Source organism: Daucus carota, chromosome 1 (genome assembly GCF_001625215.2).
Source record: "Daucus carota subsp. sativus chromosome 1, DH1 v3.0, whole genome shotgun sequence".
NCBI classification, from domain to species: Eukaryota; Viridiplantae; Streptophyta; class Magnoliopsida; order Apiales; family Apiaceae; genus Daucus; species Daucus carota.
The window spans coordinates 25,506,113-25,523,737 of record NC_030381.2 but is presented as its reverse complement, the minus strand read 5'-3'; the positions used below and the strand labels follow the sequence as shown (position 1 = coordinate 25,523,737).

Below are 17,625 nucleotides of genomic sequence, written 5' to 3'. Positions count from 1 at the left end.
AAATATTGCAGGTAAGGAAGCGCCATCGGCCGCGCCCTCTGCTTAGGCAATTCTTTAGAAAAAGATAAAAAAGGGGTCATGTTATAACAAGGCGGCGCCATTCTGTAAGTCGCGCCTTATATGTATTGTTCCTAGGTATCATGGACACACTAAGGCTGAAAAACAGCCACAAACCTTCGCACCGCGAAGGCGCGCCCTTCTTTTGTTGAAGTTCATTGGCGCGAATGTTATGGTTGAATGTGTCCTTTTGAAGGAATAAACGAAGCTGCACACTGTCAACGACAGATAGGCCGCGCCCCCTGTTTTCTTTTATCTACATAAAGATTGCTCATTACTTATGAACACATCATAAAAATGCGCCAGCCTCATACTTAGCAATTTGCTAAATGTCCAAAGACACTGGCATTATATGTTTACAAGGCGTGTGGCACAGTCTGCACCTTGAAATATCAAGGAATAATACGCGGCTTAAGTCGAGCCTCTATGCGTGGACGCGCCCTCAGAATAATGTGTGTGGCACGGTATAAAAATTCCCTTGATATCTTCAATATCAAGAAAATTTGGGGAGTACTTGTTATGACTGAATTTAGCATGAAGGAAAGGACAAGGGCGCGCCCTTCCCGGAGTAATTCCGAGGGCGCGGCCCTAAAGTGCGGGGTTGACTGAAGGCGCGTGGAGAAATGAGAATGCGAGGACTTAGGGCGCGCCCTCCATGGTCGCACCCATAGGTAAACTTATTATGTGTGAGGATGAGTGAGTCTCGATGACGACCCTTCCGAGGGATACGAAGATCTACCCCTCCGGGGGATATAACAACCCTTCCGAGGGATACGAAGACTAGTGCCAGGCTCATCTGGAAGTTATCAGGCTCATCTGGTAGTTCCCGGGTTACGACCGGGCGTGATCTATAATCCCCAATCCTGCTATCTGCCGGGTTGTCCTCGTGCGGGGGCTTGGGATGATCACGGTTGTAGAAGGCCCTCAGGGGTGACATGAAGGCCGATCATATGTCTGGGTCCTGTATTCTGGTGAGTTAGCCCTCATTGGGGGACTGAGACGATCGTGTAATTTGGCTCCTCAATGGTCTTACCTCTTAGTGAGAACCTTCGCTAGGGGGTAAGGACGCGTCCCTACACCTCAAGGAAGTGGTCACGGCTCTATCCGATGTCTCCTCCATGCTACGAAAAGTAGCGGTTAGTGTCATCTCTCGTAGTGGAGATGATGCCGTATCCGTGATGTACTTGGACTAGGAGTCTAAGGTAGTTGCCTCAAGGCTTACTTCTAACTGGAGTAGAACTCTAAGTGATAAGTCACCGGCCCAAGGTTGGTCTTATCCCCAAGAAGCCTAGTCCTGATCAAACTAGGAGTCTTGGTTCAATAGAACTACGTATGGCTTGATCCCCTATAAATATAGGGGTACGTAGGCACATTAGGGGATCATGAGTTGAGAGCACGTGAGACCAACTCAAAACCCTAATCTCAGCCACCCCTAAAAACACACAACCACCGCACTCCGGCGACCGAAACCACCGTCACAGATCTTGATTCCGACCATGAACCTCATCTTTGTTGATTACCAAATTCCTCTATCAACACAACTCATGATCGGGCTCATATTTACCCATTGCATACACCTTTTTATCCTTCCCAATTGAAACTCGGTTGTTATAAAAACGCACCTCCAACCCATTTTTCAAGAGTGCGGGAACAGAAACAAAATTACGCCTCATGCATGGAGCAAACATTACATTACATTCTTGAGAACCATCACACTATCCTCAAGATTCAACCTATATGTACCAATTCCTACCACGTCCAAGTAGGTATTATTGCCCATAATAATTCTTTGCTCTCACTTCTTCAATTCTTGATACTCGATCAAATATTTTTAGTCTTTGCAATGTGACGGGTTGCACCAGAGTCAATCCACTATCCATCAATGTCTGTAGCAACATGACCAGCATTGCACTCAATAACTCCGACAAACTCACGTTTATTTGGTCCTTTCTGTTCTTGGACTTTCTCATCAACTTCTTCTTGATTTTTGGGACAATCATTCTTAAAGTGTCCATACTTTCCACAATTGTAACAACTTCCAAGTGGAAACTTCTTCTTTTGTTGGTGTGGTTTAAAAAATCTTCCTTTTGAAGGGCCTAGCCTTCCTTGACCCATGTTTTGATAGTTTGGCCTGAATTTAGTTTGTTGCTCCTCTTCTTGAGCCAAATTCAATTCCAACCGCCTATGGCTGTTCACCAAATCATGTTTCATAGCTAAAGCCGTCGAAAGTTGAGATGCATTTTTGATGGTTCCATTCAACCTTAAAGTGGTCGCAGCCATATTGAGTGAGCTTGACAAACTATTCAAAATTCTAGCAATTTGCATATTTTCAGAAAACTCATTTTCAGCAGCTGCCAAATCCTTGGCCATCACTAACATTTTATTACAATGGTCAATGACATTGTCGCCCTCACACATCTTACAAGTGTTGTACTTGTGCAATAGAAGTTGCACATTCACATCAGAAATAGCATCATACTTTTCTTTGAGAGCATCCCAAAGTTTCTTAGCACTTTCAAAAGTCTCAAAAACCTTAATCAGATTATCTTCCATTAACATCAACATAAGACTCTTTGCCTTCGTATCACAAATTTGTCATTGTTTGTGCTCCTCTTTTTGAGCATCAGTAGGAGTTTCTCCCAAAATCGGACCATCTTTTTCAATAGCAAGTTCCAAATTATCATGGATCAAACCATATCTGATCTTTCGGCTCCACATGTCATAATTAGTGCCATTCAACCTCTCGATTTTTGCCAATTCGGAAGCAATCAATTTGCTCGTCATTTCAAATCTATTCACTAAAAAATAAGATATATTAAAATTACAAGCACACACCAATATTAAAAAAACTTGAATATGATTGGCCAAAAATTATAAAAACATATTTACATGCAACGACCTATTACCAATTTAAAATCAAATAAAGGGGTCGAGTAATAGAAACTACTACTGTGCTATACTCAGTGTTCTAAAAGTCGGCGATTAATCGGGATTAATCGCCGATTAATCGTTGTTCGGTCGACCACCGTCTCGATTAAGCGTTAATCGGTGAAAAAATCGTTTTTTCTGAAAATCGGGATTAATCGGTCAAAAGTCGGGATTAATCGGAAAAAGTCGGTCAAAAATCGGTGAATTTAAAAAAATTAAAAATAAAAAGTAAAAAAATCTTAAAATTCTAAAATTTAATTTTAAATAAAACAAAAGGCACGGAAATGACAGAACACATAAATTAAAGTTGTTTTATTACCTTTCACTCTTTCAATATTAACTTTAAACTCTAATTACATAAATTTGCAATATCTTCCCTCGCAGATTCAATCAAATTCAAGTTTATACATGAGATGACTGGACTTGTATATGCATATAAAGGCATGTTTTGTGTTATAAAAAATCATTAATCTTTTGATTTTATATGACTATAAATTTATACTATATATAATTATATTAATATATATTATTTAAAAAATAATATTAAATTGATTACGATTAATGATCCGATTAATCACTCCGATTAATCTCCGATTATCCGATTAATCGCTAGACGGTGCTTTCACCGACTAAGTCCGATTCCCGCTTTTTACAACACTGGCTATACTAGAAAAACACACAGAGGCGGTAAGCACAAAAAAAATATCGGATTGGATGGGTGTAACAATTTATTATATATGCTATTATAAAAAACTATAAAACATCTGTTGTTTGATGAAACTAGTCATACTATCGATTTAGAAACAGAAGTACATACAGCAGAAAATGGCCTGCATACATAAACACTCCCAGGGTCCCAGGCACCAATTTATCCACTTTTATCAAACCAAAAAACAAATCAACGGAATTCTAATCACTCAATTTTTTATTTTTATTTAAAAAAAAACAACGCACGACACTAAAACTCACAAAAAAAAAAATAGAAAAAAAATACCGCCTATAATTAATAATAAATACAAAGCGACTAAGCTAAAGGCTAGGCATAGGATATATAGGTGCAAATAGTATGCATGTAATCACTACTGAGAACTGACTACCTCAACAAAGTGAGCAAAACAGGAGATATAAAAAACACAAAAACCAAGAAGGAATCAGTGCAGATCGCCGAGCATAACATAACATATATAGACAACTTTACTAAAACAGTATGTGCTGCTCAGAAGATGAAGATGAAAAAGGATACTCCTTATGTTTCTTTTTTCTTTTCTTGTTTGTGATGTCGGTACTGTTCATAACATGAGACAAATTACTAATTTACATCTAATCTATAAATTTACAAGTGAAAAGTTTATAGATTAATCTACTTACAAGTGAAAGAAAAGATTAATCTACTTACAAGTGAAAGAAAAATATTTAAACATGGCTTCCGATAAAAGTTAGAACAAGCAACTTTTTGTGTGCTTTTTCAATGAAATATATTTCATTATTTATAGGCTTAGCTTTATCACCACCCCTTAGAAAACATAACAACCCTACGATTCTCTTTATATCATTAATTGAAAATTGTAACCCCACAATTATAACTCCCACATATTATTAAATAATATAATTCTAATTCATTAATAATTAGATTTGTAACTTCCGATCCATATATTTTACAAATCCATTTAATTAATTCTTTTATATATTTATTAATTAAGTCAATATTACAACAAATAGAAGTCTAAAACCTCGACTCACACGCTAAGATATCAGGTAAAATAGGTTAATACATATTTAAAATTGGACTTTGCTGAATTAATTTCTAAATATATTTTGTTTAAATTACATTATCACAGTGTAGATGAACATTTATCACTCAAACTAAGGGGTCATTTGTTAAATCTGAACCATTTTTTCTGGATGATTGAAATTTGAATGAATGAAATAATCTGGATGGTGAATAAAAATTGTTGTTTGTTATCTATTTTATCTGAATGACAAGATTCATGAGTTTGATATTTTTTTATCAGACACATGATTTATTCATTATTATGTATGACATATTTTATTTTATATTAAATTTTTGTCCAGTTAGAGCCCAGTCGTAGGTTCAACAATCACAATTTTATATGAATGAATAATAAAATGAATATCTACTTCAAAAATAAAATATAATTATATCAAGATTTAATAATAATATAATATTAAAAATTTAATTTTTAAGATCTTAAAAAACGAATATTTATATATATTATTTTTTAATTTGATTAATTATATACATATACTAATTATTGTAGATAAGGAAATATATATTTGATTTTATAAGAAAAATATTTGAATATAAATATTAATTACATAAAAAATAAAATTACACGCAGAAATAAAAGTGTTAATATATTTTAGGATTTTAAAAAATTCCGCTATCAATAATATCGACATTACTAATAGTTATATGTACTTTTTATTATTTTGATTTTTTTATAATTATATAGTAATTTAATATTAATAGTATAATTATTCACAAAAATTGATGCAAACTATAATAAGCGGTAATAATATAATAAAAGATGAAACAATTACATGTATTAATTAATTTTTAAAAAATTATATGCTAATATCAGGTCACATCGAAGTATTAGGTCACAATCTGAACGAGAGGGGGTATATTTTGTAGCACGGTTCGTCCAGGAACTTTTTGGTTTCGTCCAGCTAAAAAGGAAATTAACAAACAATCTTAATCAATAATAGATGAGTCGTTCAGCACATCAGGTGTCATTCACTTGTTAACAAATGGCCTCTAAAAGTTGGTAGCACTGGTATTATTTGGATGTGCTTGCAGATCTAGTACCGTAATTTCTCAACTTTTTTTGGAATTCATTTATTGAATTAGTGAAATGATTTATTTCAATTCATTTCGGTTTAAAACACCACTTTGAATCGGTGCGCTTTATATATCAATTTTTAATTATTTATTTTCATCTGAACCGATCGAATACTCACCATGAGAATTCATAAAAAGTTTTTGTTTTTTTTTTTTTGAAACAAAAAAGTTTTTGTTATATACATGCGTAAATGCCCTATAATTCAAATACCTATCAATCAATCATGAAATGAAAGTTGAACCAAAACTGTCAATATTAAAAAGTATGGTCCAATAATCATAACATCACAGATATAGCAAGGAGATAAATGCAAATAAGTAAACAAGACGCAGTGGTTTCTTAAATTCTAAAAAGGAAAAACATTAGCGTATTACTCCCTCCGTCCCTTTTTATCTGTCCATTTTGGAAAAAAAAACACATACCAAGGAATACTTGATTGTATAAACTTTTTCATTAAATACCTCTAATTAATGTCTTGAAAATGGTGGAATATCCCTACTTTATGTCTTGAAAACATGAATTCAACCAAGTTTTAAATAAGTCAAGTCTTGAAAATTGAAATTATGAAGATATATTTGAAAAACTATCAATAAATTAGTTTTGAAAGTATAAATGGACAGATAAATAGGGACAAATTTTTACTTCCAAAATGGACAAATAAATAGGGACGGAGGGAGTATTACATTACAGACCAAAACATTAATAACTTGGTAGAGAGAGAAAGATTTCTAGAGAGAGAAAGAGGATGAACGAGATCTCGTGTTCAAGTTGGTTGCGTTTCCTGCTCTTCTTCTCTTCACTTTCTCTGCAATTCATTTCAGGTTCTTCATCTCTTTCTTCTCACTTCAATTTCATATTATACATGTGTGTGGGGGGTGGGTATATAATTGTGTTTGTATATATGTATATGTTAAGTGAAATTGTTGTTATTGATCAGGCAGGTTAAGATTAATTGAAATTGCTGTCAAATTGTTGTGTTTAGCCTCTGATTTGTATTTGTATTGATATTTGAGTTTTAGTTTTGTTGTTGTAATTGTATGTGCTGCTTAATTTGAAATTGTGATAGGTGAATATGGATTTATGTCTTTGTTGTGTTAAAAAAGAAGGTATTATGAGTAAATTGGGTAGACAGTGTCGTTTGATGGTCCGTTTGGCCAAGCTCTATGGACTTGTAAGGCGGAGAAGTTTGTTATAATGTACTTCGGACCACTGAAGTCGGAAGAAACTGAGCTATACAGCTCTGAGTTAATTTATTTAGGTATTGAGAATACTGGTTTTGGCATAAAATTGTTCTCTGGTGTAATTTAGTCCCGCCTCTATATACAATCGTGTTTATTCTTAAACATAAAGGACAATAAACATCGTGCTGAGTCCGATTTCTTGGATAACAGAATTGTTAGTACGTATATAATGGTATATGCGACAAAGAATAATAGCTTTGTTTGTAATCTCCTTGTTTTAGGTCTTAGTTGGGATCTTTAAGAAATATGTCTTGTATGTCACAGAATTCTTTCCAATCTAAAATGTGCCCTCAGATAAGTTTCCCGTTTTCAGGCTTTACAGGCGATTCATCAAGTTCCAATGATGGGAAAAAGAATGCTACTTCTAGTAATAGCAAGGGGAAGGGAGTTGTCATCATATGCGTTATTATTTTGGTAGTTGTGCTTTTTTCTGTATTCCTTTTTAAATATTGGCAAAAGAAGAAACGTGAAGAGCAATATGCCCGCTTGCTAAAGTTGTTTGAAGAGGATGATGAACTCGAGGTTGAACTTGGGCTTCGGGATTGAAACCGTATCACAGTTTATCGGAGTTCATAAATTGAAGGTTTGGTTTCTTGTATTCCAGTTTTTTAATTGTTGTAGGCACGTAGCCTTGCACACAAGATCTTCTAATATATTTTTGTGATTTTATGTGTATCCTGCATAGTTGAGAAAACAAGAAATATTCTAGTCCTTATATTGGAAAAATGATTATTACACCAATTTATGCCATCTCTTCAAAAGCACTGCTTGATTTGCATTGTACCGTAATACTACATTAATATAAAATAATGGGCCAAACTGGAAAACCCCTTTATAGTCATCTGGTTCATCAAACTGCTACCTTCCATCAGGGAATTAGTAAGTCTCTGTATCAGCAGCTGGACTGATGCTCAGAATCCAAGTGTCTCCTTTGCAAGGGTAATGAAGCATTCAAGAGGAACATAAGGATGCTTTATGTCAATTTGAAGTCCTTGAATCCAAGTTTTCTTCATTCAGCGTCCTCATAATGTATGCACCCCTAGGTGTTGCATGTTAGTACGATTGTATCCAGTATGTTCCACTAGGGAGGCTGAGGAGGGTGATGTTTGTGCAGACTGTACCCCTATGTTGAAGTACAGAGGTTGTATCCACGAACTTTGTTAATCTTAAAAAGAAAGTCATAGAAACTTTAGTAATAAGGTTGCATCTTAGTATATGTTCGGAGTAAGATTGCTTTGAAATTCGTAGACTACTTGTTTCTGCAAGGATCCATTTCTCATACCTAACTTTCGCCAAACAATCCTATCACTCTCAAGTTCATTTCAGGGAATATTGATTATTAACAAGAGTTATTTGCAAATCGTGTCCCCGTGGTTTGGGCATACTGCACTTTAGTTACTATACTTTGGATAATTGTACAACACATCCCCTTGCAAAAATTGTCGCTGCAACAAATCCCTTAGACCAACTTCCGTCAAGTTTAACAGTTACCATCCATTTTGTCGAGTGCAATTTAGGAAAGAACTATTCTGACAGTCTTGTCAAGTTTAACAGTTACCATCCATTTTGTCGAGTGCAATTTAGGAAAGAACTATTCTGACAGTCTTCTCCCCCATATATAAGCATCTTCTACCTTCCTGTGTATTATAAAACCTTAATTAAATTAATTTTTTTCCTCTATAACTCTCTCTTCACAACAGATGGGTGAGCAATGTGTTTGTGGAAATTGGGTTGTGGCCAAAAAGGTTTGGACAGATTCAAAGTCTCATGATATCCGAGTATCAAAGTCTCAAAATCTTAAAGATCTACATGTAACCCATATATCGAAACATCAAAAAGATGTAAATATGGGGGGGAGAGATTTATATCTTCATAGTCAGGAATTTCTTAACAATTAGGTAGACCATAATCATTTACGGCTTCATCTTGATTTTTGACAATTACTGTTTCTTCACTATTTGCTTGCTTCCCTTGATTCATTATTTTTCTTAATCGGTCTCTTATGATTGTTAGCAATCGAATTTAGTTAAGTCTAGGGTATTCAAAGGGAGAGGAGGAGAAGACGATGATTGGGTTTAGATTACCATTAAGGGTTTTAAGTTAATTGATATTTAGGGGTTTATGATTTTTATTAAAATACCCTTTTATTTTAACTGATTTTTTTCTATAGTGAAAAAATACCCTTCTTTGTTGGACAGCAACGGTCAAACTGGATAGAAGTTGGTCTAAGGGGTTTGCAGTGACTTGATAACTTTCGTAAGGTGATGTGTTTTGCCATTATCCAAAGTACAGTAACTAAAGTCCAGTTGGCCCAAATCAAGAGGCTGCGATTTGCATATAACTTTAGTAACAAACCTCTCCACCTCCTTTCATAAGATCAAACTACCAAGTGAATGTTTTGTCCACGGCATAACACGGGGACTATATATACTTTAAATTATAATAGTTGGGCCAGTAGTGCAGAAATTATTATTTTGAGAAAAAAAATATAGCCATAATGTCATAATGATAATTATTCCAAATGCACGGAGTACCTTTTGGCTATCTTTACTATGTTGAGACATCTGCAGTTAATTTCTCTGATCATTCTTTTGGCAGTCAATTATCTTGCATAAGTTCTGACTCTAGGCTTTCTACACAGGTTTTAGTGGCGCAATTCTTCTTACAACACCCAATTCCCGCGAGAGCCGGTAAGGTAGGGGATTCTACTGGGGGCACAAGTTCTATTTCAAATATATAGCATCTGTGTTAGAGATACTACTTGCTGGCACAAGTTTTATTCCATATATGTATTCATTGTATTAATAGGATCACAGTTACAAGTTCCCCACCTTTTTCCATTTCCGTTGTAATATGCGAGTATAGAGTCCTGTAAAAGAAATATTTATCAACTAAATGCGTGGATATGCCTTTTGCTCTTGTTATCAGAAGTCTGGAACTAGTTATTCTCCTCTATTTTTATGGTTAAACAATCATATTGAGGTTGTTCCCCGTCATAAGTAGTCGTTGTACACTTGTACTGGCATAATTAACGTTGCAGCTCTAGAGTATGATGAAGAAGAAAATTTCGTGAATGTTGTCACATAAATTGTAAGGCTATTATGTTCTCCGATATTAAATCTTCATAAGCCCAGATACTCCCACATTTATTGCAGGACTTGCAGATTTTTACCAATTTACGAGGATTAATATTTGGTGTTACATATCAGCCAACGAACGAAGTTAAGGTTTAGGAAAGAGCAACTTTCACAGTTTACCTACAACCAAAGGTGAACCTGTATTGGAAAAAGGTACCAACGGAGGATAAAATGTACAAGTTAATTATCTTGGCGCTTTTCAAGTTTGACACTAAACAAGTACTTAAGGTTCAAAAATTCAGTGAGCAAACGAACAGTGAAAAAAACAGGTAAAAAATATGCATGTAAGCTGAGATATTAACAAATAATCAGAGCCCAGATCAAAATTAAAGCACAAGACAGACTAAAACGAAGAGTTGATAATAAGGTCTTATCAGTAACATTACATGCATGTTGCATTACACTTGTAATGCATTGACAAAGCTTAATGGGAAAATTTTGAGGCAGGTAGTTTATTAAATTCAAGTAAACACAGACCCATTATGCAAAATTCAAGTAAAATGACATCAATCAGCATATTTTTTTTTTGCCGCAGACTTGTGGCAAAGAAGTGAATATTTCACAACAAATTTGATGGTCTTCAAATTCCACCAAGTATCAAAACTTCTAAATGTGAGATGCCCAGAATAAGTTTCAGCAACCTTTGAATATTGTATATAAAGATTCAAAAAACCACAATCAACTAATGAAGATGTTCTGGTATCAAAATTATAGAGCAGGCCCAGCCAGTAAGCCACATACGCTAAATGCCCAAATCAAGCATGTGTGTTTCTGGAGTTAATATCCTTATAGTAACCATCAATAACCACTGAAAAAACTATTTCAGCAAAGAAAAATAGTATATGACGTTAATGCTATCTTCCGGTCTTGGCTCGTTTCATACCGGCTGCGCTGTTAAACGGAGACATGCTCGGGCTCGGGCTCATGCTCGGGCTCATGCTAGGGCTTTCCTCCCTAAGTGTACCATTCAACATGGCCAGTTCTCTCAACTGTTGCTTCTTGTAGATATCCATGGACTCATCCTGAAAAAAAGGGAGGTGAATTAGATATCTATGCATGTCTACAGCGAGGAAGAACAATTGGCAAGGTAACATTATCATACCACTGGTTTCAAAAGGTTTTCCAATAATGCCACTGCATGATCCAAGCGGGATTCTATAATATCTTCTGGGAACTCGGCTTCTACCAATAAATGCAGCGGCTCATTCAAATGCTCATACCCAGGCTTATCTTTCAGCTTTTCTTCCTGGTCAAGGAATATAAGAAAATGATACATTGTCCTCAAAAATTAGTTTTTTTGTAAATTAATTTATTTCCAGAGAGACATGCTTCAGGCAAGAAAAAAAATGTTCTGAATATATTATGGGAAAAAGTGCCGGACTATGAAGTTGACTTTTGCAACAAACATTGATAAACACATGTATCATCGCACAAAAATGAAACATTGAACCAAAGGATAGATGCGAAAAATATTGACGAAAACTAGTACCGAAGTATTAAGCAAAAGCAACTTAATAATATTTATGCATTGTGCAGATTGACTAAGTTTCTATAATTATTGACCAGGCCACCTAGTCCAGCATGTATCTTTAGTTGAAAATTACTTGTATGATTATATACCCTTGCCTAGTTGAAATTTACTTAAATGATTATATACCCTTGCCCTGAAAGGAAGGTCTACCAATGGAATTCACTTCTCCCTAAAGCTGCAATCAGATACTTATCTTTTGTCTCTTCTACTTTCTAAGGAAGCTTAAAGTAAGCAATTGAGGACACTTAAATGGAGGCGATAATAACATTATCTTGATAATGTTGAAGTACATGACTAGAACCATGTCCAAATGAAAGCAACCAAATTACTAAATGGAGGCAGGAACAAGGAATATGTTATTACACATGAGCAGGGCTGTAAGTAGGGTAATATGGTTGGATAACTAATGGGTTATACTCAAAACGACTGAAGTAACATAATAGCGAAAAAGCTGGATATGCGAGTCTAATAAGGAAAGAAAAAGCTAAATATGCAAGTATAATATGGAAAGATAGGTTAAAAAGTGATTTGCTTTCTAATACCTAACCTCCGTCCCTACTCCCTACAATGTTGTATTAAGATATGTCCTTCCCGTAAACGTATTAATATATATAAGAGGCCACATGCTACTCAGGTTTTACGTCAGAGCAATTCATTTGCGGTCAACTTAGAGAACTGGCAAACAAGTTCCGCTCGACACTAAAGTTTATAATAAACGAAGATAAATTATTAATACTTTTTGCGTCTTTATTTTGCTTCCACTGTTCTAGAAGCTACTGCACTTTATGGTGCACACCAAGAGTATTTGTATGTAATTTGAACGCAGAACATTTACGTCACTCAAAATGTGAATAGCTCTTTTTCATAGCATTACAAAATTAATATAACTCTATTTGGAAATAAAAGCCAAGTACTTCAAATTTTTTCATGAATAATGAAAACATGTAAACCCAATAAGTAAGTGATCCAGATATTAATGTTTTCTAATTTGATTCACACAACGTGACACTATGACTAAAACTCATTGCCAGTTTTAGTAAACAATCTCAAAGTTTTTTGTTTAACATAAGTACTAAAAACGGATGGGCTTTTAGATACCTTCATAGAATCCTTCACCGAGCCCCTGCCTCTTATGAATATTCTACACTCTGTCATAGCTTCAATCCTTTTCAAGGAATTCCCGCGAGGGCCCAAAATACGACCAACAAAGTTGAACTGCCATGCTTTGCTTTAGAACAAGGGACCAAAGGCAAAACAAGGTAAAAAAACATAGATATATGATGGCAGGTATCAGTACTTACATTGGGGAATTTTTCCAACGGAACATCAAGTCTGATAACTCGCTTAATAACAGGCGGAGCAAACCCTGGTGACGAGGGCCAACCTAAAGAGGCAGCTTGAAATGGAGCCATTCTTCGTATAAGGCCATTGTCCTGATGCAAAGACAATTATATTAGTATACTTTCCAATCAAGTTTTAACAAGCTTGTTGGTTCCATCTCCCTCATGCTTCTATGTTTCCAGAATTAAAGATATAATTTTAATTCTAAATTATAATATAGCATCCTAACATATTTCCAACAATTCCTAGTAATTAACACAAGTATGAGCCTTCTATGATAACAGTACTAAAACATTTTTTAAAATATGAAAGGATGGCTGGTTTATTATTAGAAAACACATAATGCAGTGATTTACAACCGCTAAAATTGTGATTAAAAAGAACTAGTATGTTACATTAAAAATTGAGAAAGAAACTTGAACACTTTCCTCATTGTCCCTTGCAAGGGCTGACAATTTAACTTGCGCAGAAGTGCTACGTACATGTTTAAGGTTTTGCTATCTTCATGGCAATTCTTCTGTTTGAATCCCTCTAAATAACATGTGTTGGGGGGCCAAATTGATATAGGATCATTATGTACTCCATATAAAATTTTAGTCACCATTGGTGCAAATATGCTTCATACCAACTTAATAAATAGAGGCATGTACGGTGATACAAAGGCCAATTATTTATTATTATTTTATTTATTTATTCATTTGATTTATTTATTTATTTTTATTTTTTTTGGTGTGTGTGTGTGTGGGGGGGGGGGGGGGGGGGGGGGAGTGTTACCCTTTTAACCCCAAGACCTTCTTTAGTAGTTGATTGTACATATCTTTTTGTCTTAATATAATTTTTATTTAGCAAAAAAAGAGGCAAAATATTACTGTCAGCACAAATATAAATGAAAATATTACTTGATCTGTTTGCATTGGAGGCCAGGATTCCATATCAATGGGTCCTCCATTAGGCTGCTGGACAAAAGACCTAAATGTTCGCTCATGCCCCAATCTTTCATGATCCACAAAATTCTTATTCGGCCCCAATCCCGAAGCACGCATAATTTCTGGAAATGAAGGAGCAATTAGACATCAACAACTTTCAATTAACAAGAGGTGGGAGTGTGGTAATTAAGCAGTAGCATTAAAGATGTATTAATAATGAGGACTGCAAGTATAATGTGATCTTGATACAATTCCATAAACATACAATTATATTCTTAAACTTCAATAGAAAGAGGGGAAAAACAATTCATTACCACTTCAAGGACATGAATTATGTATGAGATTCGTCACAATAAATATTAAGCTGTTATGGTAGCAATGAATAGTATTGTTTACTATTCATTGCAGGCTTGCTAAAGTGAACTCATTTATTTGGGTTTTAGGCAGCATATAAACCCTGAAAATCAATACTGACAATAATAACATAGCTAATTTTCATGTATTAAGCCTTCTCATGTGGAAGTCAGGGTGAGTAGTAAACATGCATATACCTCTATTACTACTTAAATCAAATTCATTTGGCTGTAATGTAGCTAATATGAAGATTTCAGCACATCAACAAAATTAAAACATGCAGGTAGGGCAAATACACGTGTATTTATTGACCGCTTTTGTTATTGCAGATATTTTCAAATAATGATTATGTAGTTGAAGTTGGTAATGTTTCTTATTATAGCTACAAAAATATACTTGCTTTCAGAATTGGCAGATTTTAATTTCTCAATGGTACACTCATCAATTTGGTATAAAATCAATGACCTGACATTTTAGACATGCCTAAATTAGTTAATCAAACAAACTATCAAATTAATACTCATATATAGTAACTACAACTTCTGCCACATGCAAATATGGTTATGTAGTTATGTGAAAAGTCTTCAGATTATTTTCCAATAAAAATTATTAAAAACAGGCCTAAAAAGCGGAAGCTTGATCTCCACGAAATATCTGTTTTATTCGTTTCATTACCTTGAAGCTGACTATGGAAACAGTACTGACAATGAAATTACTGAGTTTCCACAAATATAGATATAGCGGAGCAAAAAATACCACCTTTTAGACCTACCTTGACTTAGAAGTCTGCTGCACACAGGCATAACCTGAATAAATGGTGCCAACTTTTGCCTTTCTGCTAATAGTTCCGATAGATATCTGCAAACAAAAGCCATATCAATCAAGATGAAAACAAGCGTCAACATAAAGTGTACAAGTCTGCAGATACAGAACGATAGCCATTCAAATTTCTATGTAATAAGTTACCAATTGCTTCATCACAGATGTGCAACTAAATACAAGCAGAACCTTCTATGTCATGTTTAACTAATTACTAAAGGTGGATAAAAAGCAAGCCTTATTCATAAAAAAGATTGCTTTTGTGAGTTGAAAGTGTTTGTTTATACAGGTAGATGAACATAGGAAGATATCAAGCTATAAATCCACTAACATCTTGTCATTCATGATAGAACAAAAAATATATATATAAATGTCACATATCATATAAGATGAAGGCCTAAACTATCAGAAAGCTCTTCAAATGATACAGAACAATTAAAATAACTGAAATATGCAGAATCTCTGAAGGTGTTGAAAGAACACAAACTCTCATTAGGACCATCATAAAAATTAAATCCCCCCCCCCCCCCCCAGACCTTGAAATAAGACATTGACATTCAGAGGAAATTAATCAATGAGGCTAATTTCATAGGCCATATCAAAGATAACGCCGGAAATTACACATATAATTGCACACTAAAAGCACATCAAGTTTAAAAATCACACAACTTCAAACCATCATACAAAAAGCTATACAAGCCAATTCCACAAAAATTTCAAACAACAAGTATGTAAAAACAGAATGAATCACCAGAATAACAAGCACATCCATATCAAGTTCCAAACTTGCATATACAAACAATACCAATTCAAATACATCTGTCAGAAGACAAAAATTCACCTCTCACGATCTGAAGGAGATGAAGACCTCTGCATTGGGCCAGGAACTCCATGGACTCCAGTAGGAGAATACTGAAAAAAGCTACCAGGTTGAATCCTGCTGTCCATCTTTCCCAGATATCAAAAAAATCACTTTTTTACAGCAATCCAATCTGTTCCAAGAATCAAGAATCCCCACTTATAAGAACAAAAATCAAAAACCCATGTAGAAAAACACACAGAAAACTGAAAAACAATCAAGATTCAGAAAAAAGACTGACCAGAAATCAAGAGCTGATGAAGAGGGTAAAGAGGTGGGTGGCTGGCTGCTGCTGCTGCTGCCAGAGTGGGAATGGGAAGAGATTCAACTCTTCCCTCTCCTGAGTGGACCACCCTTGAGAAAATGACAGATGGAGAAAACCCCTCTTTGATTCTTTATTTTCCTCTCGTTGTCTCTATGCTGTATCTCGGCGTATATATAAGTGTGTGATGCCTATGGAACTTTTTTATTTTATTTAGGGTTTTTTCTTTTGTGCTCGAGATTTTTTTTTGTCGAGAGTATTCGAAATCTTTCGTGTGGGCTTCGGTCCACGAGTTCAATATATGTTCCACCCGTGCTAAAATGTAAAAATGACACAAACTCGACCTCTAAATCATGGAACTGGGCTGACATTTGAGTTCGGGTTTAAGACAGTTTCGGATTTGCTCAAATTTAATTTAAAATCGTATCATTTTGGGGTTTGGCTTTGATTAGGGCCCTAAAAAAAATGTGAGAAATCTGATATTCATCCGAAAATCCGTATTTATATCCGTGATAAAGCGAATATTATCTGTATCCGAAACAAAGCGGATATCATCAGTATATGAATCTGGCAATACCATAGACATATTCGTATCTGATAATATCCGAATCTATAATTAAATATATATATAATATTAATATAATTGTAAAATATTATAGACATATGTTATAATATTTAAGTTTAATATTTTAAAGAAAACCAATTTATATTGAAAGATATATTAAAATTAATTTTTGAATGAATATAAATTGTCTTTAATGAGTTTAATTCTTAACTCAATTTTTAAAAGTTAATTTTTAGCATTTATTAATATTTTTTGAATTTCTCTTAAATTTTTAATTTAAAAATAAAAATCTGATTAAAAATATTATCTGTATCCGGATAGTAACCGACGGATATGGATCCTGACTCTGATATCATCGCTTAAAAATTTTTGGATTTAAATCTAGGTATGAATTTTCGAATCCAGATACGGACAGATCCGTATTCAAAATTTTCCGTTCGACACTCTAGCTTTGATGTACCCAAAACTGATATCAAGTCATCCTAACTTATGCCTATATAATTACAACTAGAGAAAAAAAAAACGCGCTTCGCGCGATTGAAAATGATTTTTCATATATTTTTTTAGAGATTATTATACTAATAATTTTCAGCTTTTTTTATCTAAATTTATTATTAAAATATATAAAAAATGATTATAAAAAACTATAAATGATTAAAATATCTTGCCTCGTGATTTTATTTTATTTTTGAAATAACCATACTTGCATATATTAATACTCCTCCGAAATCAGATTACAAC

At 34.3% G+C, this 17,625-nt stretch overlaps 2 protein-coding genes across 2 annotated transcripts; one reads left to right on the top strand and one right to left on the bottom strand.

The window, feature by feature from the left end:
- The first annotated feature begins 6,522 nt into the window (after nucleotides 1-6,522).
- Nucleotides 6,523-9,872, top strand: LOC108207157 (uncharacterized). Its single transcript, XM_017377618.2, has 3 exons — nucleotides 6,523-6,670; nucleotides 7,404-7,673; nucleotides 9,732-9,872. Exons 1-2 carry the CDS (start codon nucleotides 6,595-6,597, stop codon nucleotides 7,634-7,636), a joined length of 309 nt encoding a protein of 102 aa, XP_017233107.1. The 5' UTR covers nucleotides 6,523-6,594; the 3' UTR covers nucleotides 7,637-7,673; nucleotides 9,732-9,872.
- A 982-nt stretch (nucleotides 9,873-10,854) lies between these two features.
- On the bottom strand, nucleotides 10,855-16,512 carry LOC108216051 (KH domain-containing protein At1g09660/At1g09670). The gene is made up of 8 exons (XM_017388750.2): nucleotides 16,299-16,512; nucleotides 16,040-16,190; nucleotides 15,152-15,237; nucleotides 13,999-14,147; nucleotides 13,060-13,191; nucleotides 12,857-12,973; nucleotides 11,330-11,473; nucleotides 10,855-11,249 (listed from the first exon to the last, which is right to left on the bottom strand). Exons 2-8 carry the CDS (start codon nucleotides 16,144-16,146, stop codon nucleotides 11,082-11,084), a joined length of 903 nt encoding a protein of 300 aa, XP_017244239.1. The 5' UTR covers nucleotides 16,147-16,190; nucleotides 16,299-16,512; the 3' UTR covers nucleotides 10,855-11,081.
- Between the last annotated feature and the right edge of the window lie 1,113 nt (nucleotides 16,513-17,625).

What these genes read in the sequence shown, in the direction of transcription:
- LOC108207157 (XM_017377618.2), top strand. Translation starts at nt 6,595, where the DNA reads ATGAACGAGATCTCGTGTTCAAGTTGGTTGCGTTTCCTGCTCTTCTTC. An exon ending in TTCTCTGCAATTCATTTCAG is followed by an intron (nt 6,671 to 7,403) that starts GTTCTTCATCTC and finishes TCCCGTTTTCAG; the next exon opens with GCTTTACAGGCGATTCATCA.
- LOC108216051 (XM_017388750.2), bottom strand. Translation starts at nt 16,146, where the DNA reads ATGGACAGCAGGATTCAACCTGGTAGCTTTTTTCAGTATTCTCCTACT. An exon ending in CTCCAATGCAAACAGATCAA is followed by an intron (nt 13,192 to 13,998) that starts GTAATATTTTCA and finishes TCTTTGCATCAG; the next exon opens with GACAATGGCCTTATACGAAG. An exon ending in AAAACCTTTTGAAACCAGTG is followed by an intron (nt 11,250 to 11,329) that starts GTATGATAATGT and finishes CCTTTTTTTCAG; the next exon opens with GATGAGTCCATGGATATCTA.